General features: G+C 43.2%; 3 protein-coding genes across 3 annotated transcripts in view; all 3 read right to left on the bottom strand.

Annotated features, from left to right (window-relative positions):
- Positions 1 to 320: 320 nt before the first annotated feature.
- Positions 321 to 2,410, bottom strand: LOC308107866 (claudin-3-like). Its single transcript, XM_080460439.1, has one exon. It carries the CDS (start codon positions 1,291 to 1,293, stop codon positions 616 to 618), a length of 678 nt encoding a protein of 225 aa, XP_080316565.1. The 5' UTR covers positions 1,294 to 2,410; the 3' UTR covers positions 321 to 615.
- A 479-nt stretch (positions 2,411 to 2,889) lies between these two features.
- LOC308107309 (claudin-4-like) overlaps positions 2,890 to 10,765 on the bottom strand; it is a 143,416-nt gene continuing 135,540 nt past the window's right edge. Inside the window, exon 2 of the mRNA XM_080459591.1 lies at positions 2,890 to 3,678. Coding sequence (XP_080315717.1) covers positions 3,025 to 3,660 — 636 coding nt within the window. The 5' untranslated portion in view covers positions 3,661 to 3,678 and the 3' untranslated portion in view covers positions 2,890 to 3,024. The remainder of the gene's footprint in view (positions 3,679 to 10,765) is intronic.
- LOC308107308 (claudin-4-like) lies at positions 6,202 to 7,464 on the bottom strand. Its single transcript, XM_080459590.1, has one exon. It carries the CDS (start codon positions 7,223 to 7,225, stop codon positions 6,560 to 6,562), a length of 666 nt encoding a protein of 221 aa, XP_080315716.1. The 5' UTR covers positions 7,226 to 7,464; the 3' UTR covers positions 6,202 to 6,559.

Here is a 10,765-nt window from a genome sequence, read left to right as displayed (position 1 = left end):
ACTTGCTGAGTTCCCAGTTACATGAATGCAGCATATTATAATAATAATAATAATAATAATAATAATAAGAAGAAGAAGAAGAAGAAGAAGAAGAAGAAGAAGAAGAAGAAGAAGAAGAAGAAGAAGAAGAAGAAGAAGAAGAAGAAGAAGTCCTATAGCAAAGGCACTTTTAATAGTACCACTGTGCCTCATAGGAAGTTTTAACAGTAGTTTATGGCAACAAGAAAGCAGTAACTCTTACTCAATAGCATCTTTTTTTTATATATATATATATATAGGAACAGTAATCTGATTTTCAGGAATATGAATTACATGTTCGCTCTCATTACAACTCAATGAAAAAATCTGAAAGTTGCTCAGTCTGAAAAGTATAATCAGATTCAGTTCAGTGTAAATAGAAAAACTCACAAGTATTGCTTCAAGGTAAAGTTGAACCGTGGGACTGAACAGAAACAGTGTTATGCAACATCAACAGCTTGAAAAGAACCTTAGTAATCTGATGTTACAGTCCTCCATGTACCTCACTATCAGTAATTATGTTCAGTTTAACCAGAGCATGATTACACAAGATGTGTAACCAAGATTTGTCTTTTAGTTTGAAATGTCACAGTCCTGTCAGATGGGCTCAGATCTGCGTTCGTACTGGCTGCTTGTGAATGTGGTCCTGTTGATCCTGCTCAGTGGGTGACTGGACTCGTCCTCCAGGTCGGGGTACCTGCTGCTCTCAGGCGGCTCCCCCTCCTGCCTCTCCTTCCTGGGGCATCTGGTGGAGAGGAAAACCCCACCGGCCAGCATCAGAGCAAAGGAGATCCATCCAAGATACAGGGCAGGCCCCCAGTCTCTCCTGAGCACCACAGCGCCCCCAAGTGGCTGGCTTGTGTGGTGGCAAGTCCACGCTGTGGGAACCAGCAGCAGGATCGCAGACAAAACAAAGAGGCCACCAGACACAACTTTGATCTGCCCCCGCTTGGGGAACCACACCATCCCCGCCGCTCCCACCGCCACGGCGAAGGCCCCGGCCCCGATGCCGGCCACGATGAGCGCTCGCCACGTCCGGAAGTTCCCAGAAAGAGACATGAGAGCCTGGTAGAAGGAGCAGTGCAGGCTGCCATCGTGGGCCAGGTCCCAGTGGTCCCACTGCAGCCACACCCCGTCCCAGTAGGCCGGCAGGGAGGCCGTGACATTCCTCACGCTGCCGCTCACCGTCCACAGAGCCAGGACGCGTGTCAGGATGGCGCACAGCCACCCTACGATGGCCACAGCGAGGCCAGCCAGCTCCAGCTGCCAGTCCATGACTCCGACCGGCCTCGACGGTCTCCTGACTGCAGGCCCGGGCTGCCTCGGAAGAGAAACAGCCGGCAGTGGAGCAGCTCAGTGAGGGAGGGGTGTTATTTCAACGTGTGTGTGCATGTGTGAGCCGTGTGTGTGTGTGTGTGTGTGTGTGTGTGTGTGTGTGTGTGTGTGTGTGTGTGTGTGTGTGTGTGTGTGTGTGTGTGTGTGTGTGTGTCTGTTTTGCATGTCTCTTCAGAAAGGGGAAACCAGTTTTTCGGTAGTGTTGAAAGGACGGCACAGCGTGTCTGCAGCTGGGTGGAGGAGGGAGATCCCTCTGTTTCTCTGCCATGGTTTCAAAACAATCCCTTTCTCCAAACTTTCTGCACAGAGAGAAACACAAAGCCTTCCCCTCTCCTCTCAGCCCTCCGTCACCGAGTGACGCTTCTGAGAGGAAACTCGATTTAAAGAGCCACAAGTCCATTCCGACCCTCCGATGTTCTGTTCTCCTGGCAGGAGGCGAAGGGAATCCCATTGTGGCGCAAAACTGTCTGACAAAGGACCAAACATTCAACTCACAGGCATTTCAATTCTGTCTTTTTGTTTAGAGATGGAATAAATGTCAAGATGGGCATCAAGTTGAACCAACTTATCCTGAAGTGCCACCAGTAAATTCTTTCTCAAAAAGGAACTTATACCTTGTTAATGGGGCTTTTGTTTGATTTGAATCTTGTGAAGCATTTTTAGGATTCATGAAAAAATGACCAATAAGTAAAATGGACCAACAAGATTGCAAAACTTTATTTAAGATTTTTCTAATATAAATAAAAAGCCGTCTTCTATAATCCAACTTTGGGTTGTGGGGTGCGGGGGCTGATCGCAGCTAACTAAGGCCTCGTTCACACTGCAGGGAAATGCGACCCAATTCTAATTTTTTACTCACAAGTGACCCATATCCGACCTGTTTGGTGGCTGTGTGAAAGCACCAATTAAAATGTTATCACACCAGACCCAGGCCTTGATTATATGTGGTACCAATTTGGATTATTTTTCTACGTGCGACTTCTTCGTTATTGACAGAAATTGCAGGAATCCCCCAGTTTGGGGAGCCGAACTCTTTTACCTTTAAACGTTGTTTATTTCGTGCATTTGTGTGTTTATTGCGTGTTCTTTGTTACACTTTTTATAGTCTGATGGTTTTAACATGATTCCTACACAGGCTGAGATTTGGGCTGGTTTTTTATTGAGTTGTGTGGGTTTTATGTTGTTTGGACTGAAAATAGTGAGTCACATCTGGCAACGCTGGTGCTGAGCGGCGTGCCATGTCTTAATAACGTGTTAAACCTCTTCTCAGAATATAAACTGTATCAGAGGTTGAAAGTGAGATATTTACCATTGGATGAAGTATTTAGATATTGATGAAGGCAACTCACCACAAAAAAACCTTTGCCTTCTTTTAACTCCTGGTGGAAGCATGATTGTGTAGCATACATGTAAATTATGTAATGTGTGGACCAATCACATGAAATACAAACTACTGCAAATGACAAATATCAAGACGACAGTTTGGCAAGCCTATAACATTCAGACCGCAGCAAACAAACAAAACAACTATAATCAGATGTTAGGACATGTTTTTTTATTGTTTGAAATATTGTAATCAGGGGCCACAGGGCCAAATCTCCTGCTGCACTACATATTTCCCCTCGCAAAAATATTGTGTTTGTGACGTTCGTAGCATCTACATTTATGTTTTCACACATAGTTTTTGATGGCGTAGCCACTTGGCGTGGGTGTTTTAGCCCGCTTGTATCCACTGGAGGGGAATCTGGCCCCCCGAGGCGGACAGCTCACACACAGAATGACTCCGCCACAGAACAGCAGCCCAGATGTCACAAAGCCGATGTATATGGCTGCTCCCAGCTCTCGCTTCAGCACCTCAGGTACTCGAGGGTTGTGGAAATCCCTGATGATGGAGTTGGCCGTCCATGAAACCGCAACTATGGTGGCGAGGGCTCCCAGGCAGAAGATGGCGCCCGAGCTCAGCACCACCTTGGCCTTGATCCGGGGGTGACTCAGGCAGTTGGTGCACCGAGCTCCCAGGAGGAAGATGAGGAACCCCAGGCAGCCCAGCACCAAGCTGATGCAGATGAGGCCGCGTGCGGCCTGCAGGTCCGGCGACAGGTCCAGCAGGGCGTCGTACAGCTTGCACTGCATCTGGCCCGTGTACTCGCTGACGCAGGTCATCCACAAACCCTCCCAGAACACCTGCATGACCACCAGGTGCGTGCCGATGAACGCCGTCACCTTCCACATGGGCAGGGCGCAGATGAGGATGGTCCCGGCGACGCCCGCCATGGACAGGCTGATGCCCAGCTCCTGCAGAGCCATGGGGATCCGGACGCACTCCTACGGAAAGGACAAAGATACAAAAGATACTGTATGACATGTGGATCCAAGCATGACAAAGTTTGAGTCCCGTGCATTCATCTCTGGCTTTGTATCTCCAGCGTCACATGCAACCGTCAGCCAGAACATTAGGACCACCGACAAATGAATGCCATTCGCTTCACCTGTTAGTGGTGGAGATATATTAGATAACAAGTAAGCACGTTGTCTTAACATTTGATGCACTGTAAAGCGGAGAAGTGGGCGATGTCAGTATTTCAGCGATCTTGACAAGGACCAAGCTGTCATGTTTCAACACTGATTTTAGCATATTTCCCTACAGAGGTCCAAGGAAGGAAAAAAAGGGATCTCCAATCCCACCTCCAGACTTTCAAGACTTATGATCTGCTGCTCACATCTTGAAGCCAGATCCCAAAGCACACCCTCAAACATAGTGGAGTCCTTGTATCCATGGCAGCAACAGTTGGACCGACACAATATTAAAATGTGCTACGACGTTCTGGCGTGTGTCTGAGCTTGTCAACTAATAATCTGCTCACCATCCACCAGAAGTTTCTAATCCTGGTCCTGGTGGGCTGTAGACCTGCAGTCCTTTAATGTCTCACTGCTCAACAACAACAACAACAAAAACATTAATAAGACTCAGTTATCAATGTTTTTTTTTCCCCCATCAAAATCCTGATAACAAATTATTACAATAAGATGTGTTGAAGGACGGAAAATTTTGCAGGATTGAACACTTGTGAATTACTATTTGTTGAATCTGTGACTATTTGGAGCTCGTCTAAATCAAACTGAAAAGCTTATAATTTCTTATATATCACGATTAAAAAAAAAAAAAAAAAAAAAAAGTGGAATTCTTCACTGCTTTCTGATGTTTTTTTGTTTTCTGAGCAGAACCAAGTTATTTCTAATAACATCTCCAGATTTCTCTCATGCAGTGTGATTGTGCAGCTTTGATGTGATAACAATGACAGCCTGGGCGTTCCCAGGAAAGCTCAGGCTGTCTACCATAACTTGCATCAGAAAAGATGAGATTTTACAAGCGATAAAGTAAAAGCGCAGCTAGGTGGCAGTACGCCATAAAAGATAAATATGATGTCAATAGCAGTTTAAGTCAGAGATAAGAGGAAACAAATCGAAATTTTAAGAGCATTATGAGATGAAACGTTCTGTGTTTATTAAGTTTTCAGAAAGTTTTAGAGTAGACAGAAAGCGGCATTTAAATTGGTAATGAGTTGTGAATACAGTCCAGTGTAAAACCTTGAAAAATGTCAACTAAGTCTCTATCATGTTGTAACAATTACTGGAGGTGACAAATTAAGGTTGAAAAAATCTTGTGAATGAATGAGAGGGTGAGTAAATAGGAACTGTTATCATTATATTTGTATATAATGGTTTTTTTTTCACAAAAGAGATGTGTCACCTGTTGTTCTTGACCTATTATAGGATGATAATAAAATGCTTTAGCGTAAATAAAAGTATAAAAGTTCTATGGGTTGAGTATGGTGACAAGAGAGGCGGCAATTCAGGTAAAAAGCCTATTAAGTATTAACTTTTAACTGTAAAATCCTGCTTTGCGTCTCATAAAATAAATATTTCATCTTTTTAATCATTGTACAAATATGTATTAAAGTCAAAAATGCCAATATCTAAGTCAGTGTGATCATTTTTGAATTTTTAAATGAAGTTTTTGTCTATTTTTAACATCAGGCTGGTGTTATTGTTGTTCAGCTTATAATAGGAAGGTTTTATAAATACACTGTAGTATGAGTGGTTGGAAAGAAATGTTGACATTTTGATCATTTTTAAAGCATTTTAATGATTTAACAGAGTTAAATCAGGGCTTAATATCTGACCTGATGAATACAAACAGTAAAAGTATGTGTTTACCTTTTATACAGCAAGTGACCACATACTGTAATTTTAAATAATTGCAGAGCATGTCACTTTTCTAATATTTTTTTCTTTTCAACTTGAAGTTGTTAAATACAATGCTATTTTGATTTTGATCTTTTTTTTTTTCTTTAATTATAACATACTATGAACAATCACTTCTGTTTTAGAGTACCGACTCCACTTAACTCTTTGCTTCCCTTTTTTAAATGATTATTTCTTTTAAACAACTTAAATAAATACTGAGAAAAGTCCTTTCCGTGGCCTTCTGGAACTCTCCTCCCCAGAGGTGGCCTATCCCAATAAGTGAACATCAAAACCTCTTTTAGAAACCAATTTGAAGCCAAATTTGTATTTTGAGATTCTGAGGCAGAAGATTCCTTTTCAGATATTTGAGTTCTTTAACCTGAGGCAGAGTTTTGTTGCAAACTCAAACAGTCCTGGGTGAAACTCAGTTAAGACGCTTTAGTAAACACTGTAATAAACAGGATTGTAAGTCCCTGAGTCATCACTTTGTTGCACCTTTGGAAAGCACCTGAGAAACAGGTTTTCTGGTTTTGGTTTTAAATGATGACGGATGCATAGTTTCCCTTCAGAAACCTATAAATAAAAGTCAAAACAAACCAAAACAATACGTGTAAATTTAATGTGACAGAATAAAACCGCAATAGTAAAGCACAAAATGGTACATATGACACAGTGACGAAATCCTTTGCTTCGGCTGAAATGACCACTTTCCTAAACACAATATATTAACTTGATTCCCACAAGCGTGCTTTTAGCCGAGAGTTACATCATCTCAAAGGCAGAGCTTATCATTCAAAGTCTGACTCCTTCATGAGTAGAAAGTGCAAATTTCCTTCATTACGGGTTTGTTTTTGCTCACATGTCCATTTGCTTGATGCCTCATGGCAGCTCATTAAGGTCCTAGCCTCTTATTTTGAGACACAAGCAGTCATTGTCAAGCAGATTTCCCTTTAGTCCCTCAGATGTACGTCTTTGTTTCTGTGTACGATCCAAACGACGGCACCTTGCTGTCTGGAGCAGACCTGTTGATGAGGTACTTCACAGATGGGGTCTTGTCTTCCTTGGAGGGGCAGTTGGCACACAGAAGCCCCCCGCCCACCAGCAGCAGTCCCCCGGCCCCCCAGCCGATGTACAGAGCCGCACCGAGCTCCCTCTTCTGGGCGTCCACCAGCACGGGGCTGTAGAAGTTCCTGATGATGATGCTGGCGGTCCAGGAGACAGCGATGATGCACAAGAGTCCGCTGATGATCAGCAGCACGCCGGCCGCCACTATGGCCCTCGCCTTGGCCCTTTTCTCGGGTATGCAGTTGGTGCACTTCCCGCTAGCGCCGCCCGTGAGGAGCCCGACAATGCCGATGATGATGGAGGCGATGGTGAGAGCGCGGGCCCCCTGGAGGTCCGGGCTCAGGGCCAGTAGGGAGTCGTACACCTTACACTGCATCTGGCCAGTGCTCTGGACCACGCAGGTCATCCAGATGCCCTCCCACATGGTCTGCGACGTCACGATGTTGCTGCCGATGAAGGCCGTGACCCTCCACATGGGCGCGGCGCAGGTGATGATGACCCCGATCCAGCCGAAGAGGGCCAGGGCACAGCCGGCTATCTGCATCCCCATGGAAGCCATCGTCCTCCCTTCTCTGAGCGTCTCCGGATGAATATCAAAGGCTGAGCGGGCGTATGTGCATCTGAGGCACAGGAAGAATGCGAGGTGTGATAGAAAAGCTGCAGAGGACAGATTAGACGCCCTGCGAAAGAATACTAGGTATGCAGGATTCTTTGTGTGTGAGCACCAGCGAGGTTCGGGTTTCAAATATCCGCTGAGATGAGGGCTGTTGTTGGAGGTGTTTTTACACTGTGAACAAGAAAAGAAGAAGAAGAAGAAAAAAAAAAGACAGGTCTGTGTAATAAAATGAACCAACAAACAAATGTGGGTGTTTTTAAGCAGAGACAGTCTGGAAAACAAACTGCACATACATTATCGTACGAAAAAAGAAAAGAAATTGTGTTAGTTTCATTTTTGCAAAAAAAACCTGTCCAATCCAGAAGGGTGGGGTTTAATTGATACTCTTGTATGGAGGGAGGAGTCATCCACCGCACAGGTGACAGAAAAACAACTTCACCATGACTCAGGAAAGACAGTGACTAAGTTCAGTAAATGTACTAGTGATGATATTCCTGTTGGATCACTTTCTCCTGTGACTTGCAGAAGAGAGAAATTGCACATTTTCAGTGGCGGCTGGCCAATAGAGGGCGCCAGGTCGCAAAGCAATTTTGCTGTTCTTTTTTGTTTCTGTCAAAGCATTCTAAAATGCTTTGAAATATGGGTTGATGTCTTGTTCGAAAATATACCTGATACGCCTTTTGTTTTCCTAAACTCAGACGATCATTTCCAGTAAACCACTCCCACAAAAACATTCATTTTCTAAAACAGGCTAATGAAGCATCCACTTGGATTTGTTTACAAGTATGTTAATAAAAAAGAGTCTTAATAAGTGCTTTCAATTCATTAGCTGTTTAAAAAAACAATAATTTTCATCACTGTTCTCTCTCAATCAAAAAAAAGGCAAAATAGTTGGGATGTGGTTTAAATTGCGCACACTGGCTGAAATTGAATAATAATGAAGAGCCCCACCTAAGAAATTTATCACCAGCCGCCACTGCACATTTCAAAGGCATATCTGTTTCAACTCTTATCATTTTGAGAACTGCAAAAGTCAGATTTCCTGCCAAAGTTAACGAGACTTTTAGAAAGTATAATGAAAAACTGAAAGTGCTTGATATTTATTGTCACTAAATATTGATTCTAACATACAATTCACTTTACAATTCATGTGTAGTTATTACTAGAGGTTAGAGAAGAAAGCTTGTGTTTGGATATTCGGACTGTCGTGATGAAGCACACCATTGACCTCAAACAATAGTCTTTCTATAATTTAATCGCTTGTTTAACAGTTTAACAATTGTACTGCCAAATGAAATAGTTTTTAATTGTCGTGCTATTCGAAAAAAGTTCATACAGAATGGACACTAGGGGCCAAAAGGTCAGAGATTGGAACAAGAACAGGTTTTAATGTCTTTGCATCATTTCAGCCAGAAGACTGAAAAGAAAAATGACAATATAGAATTAAAAACAACATGAAATAGTATGGTTTTCTTTATAGTTGACTGACAAGTAGCCCCTTCAATGACTTGGTAGTTTTAATAAGCTTTCAGGTTCATTTGTTTTTTTAAACGGTTTATTACCCTTCCTATAAAGCCAGATAGCATGGACCTCACTATCAATACGAAGCTTTAACTTCAGAGGAATTAAAAAAGCTACACACTGAAGATGTGAGTGAGGCCGTCCTGAAGTTTACTGCAGAAACAAAGCAAACTGATTCGTTCCTCACAGCACAGCACACATAAGACAACTGCCCTGAGATATAACTGGGGGAGCAGCTGGGGGTGGTAGGGGCGCAGGGCTCCTGGGGGCGGGGAGATGTCTATCTCCCAACCGGACCTGGCCAGGCCTCTGTTCTGTTGGCCCAAACGTGCCCATCTTGGGAAGAGGAGGAAGTACTTCCTCCCGTGGTGCCATGTGCCAGAGCAGAGCAGCCTAATTGTGGGAGGCTCAAAGGGAGGGCCTACCTTGATTGGGATTGGCTAAACCCCTGATGACACTATATAGGGTTTGATTTCTGATTCCCTCATTGGCAAATAAATTTTTTTTAGATGAAACAAGCCAGGGAGAGAGAGGACAGACTTTCTTCACTCTGGAGATGAATACTACTGTTGTAAAATCAGTAGAAAGTCAATTTTGCATAATATGGCCCCTATAAGTTTTTCTTTGTTGTGATTGTTTGCAGACTGTATGATGGGGTGATGATGCCTGGGGAACATGCACGTTGAGCTTATAGCTTTTTTGGTTCATCATTTTGAATAGTTTTAGGTTGCTTCATGCAAATCCCATTTTTCTGCTTTATCTTTCGGCAAGAACCACGGTTAAATAGTTTTTTCACGACGAGCTACGACTGCTCACAATCAGATGAGATGGTGTGTTGTGCAACAGGTTTCTGTCTGATGCAGGACTCCAAAACCTGGCAACAACAATCTGGCAACAACACTTTGCATCAGCAGGTGGCACACCCTAATTCCTCAGATGCCGACACAAATCTGGAGTTGGTCCAGACTGAGGTGGTGATGAATTCAGAAACAAAGACGCTGAACTGAATGTTTGACAGTCAAGACATGAACTGTGTTTCTCGTTTTCACTCTTTGTGTGCATCACTGCCACTCATTGTGAGATATGCATGATATTGTGGAAACAAAAATGTGACCCGATGATGGTGAGAGTAAATGCACCCAAAACGACCTACAAAATACAAGCACAAAAAAACGGCTCAACGTGGCTGCCATTTTTAAGTTATTGCCTATTTTGCTACATTATTGAACTAATGGGCTGGCATAAATGCCACAAGGACCAAATCATTTGTTTTGAACTATATGGAAGTGTTTTTGCCCAATCCCAGACTTTTATTTCTGCCAGGACAGGAACAGAAACAAACAGACAGAATTCATCAACAACTGATATTAACTGACGCTCAACGTTTTCAAGTGAAAACATGCATAAATCAAATGACAGATCACTTGTATTTACATAAAATTAAGACAAAAGTAAGTGACAAGTCTCGAGTCCGGATAGTGAAGTCTAAGTCGAGACAGTAAAGTCCCGGTTCAAATCCGAGTCCTTCATTGAGAGATTCAAATTCTAAACACGGCGGCCGCACGGTCAACGATGATATGGGCTGTCATGTCATCTGCTGCTGTCGGTCCACTGTGTTTCCTGAAGTCCACAGTCAATGTAGGCATTTACTAAGAAATTCTAGAGCACTTCATGCTTCTTTCTGCTGACAAGTTGTATGGAGATGCTGATTTTATTTTCCAGCAGGACATGGCACCTGCCCACACTGCCAAAGTTACCAAACGCTGGTTCATTGACCATGGTGTTACTGTGCTTGATTGGCCAATAAACTGGCCTGACCTGAACCGCATAGAGAATCTCTGGGCTATTGTCAAGAGGAAGGTGAGAGACACCAGACCAACAATGCAAAAAACCAAGTATCGAGTGCATGGAAATGAAAATACTATTCAGAAGCCTGATATTTCTGCCTTTTTTGATTGCTCT

This window comes from Lipophrys pholis (assembly GCF_963383615.2).
Source record: "Lipophrys pholis genome assembly, chromosome: 3".
Taxonomy (NCBI): Eukaryota; Metazoa; Chordata; class Actinopteri; order Blenniiformes; family Blenniidae; genus Lipophrys; species Lipophrys pholis.
The sequence above is the reverse complement of the archived record's forward strand: the minus strand, read 5'-3'. Positions and strand labels throughout refer to the sequence as shown.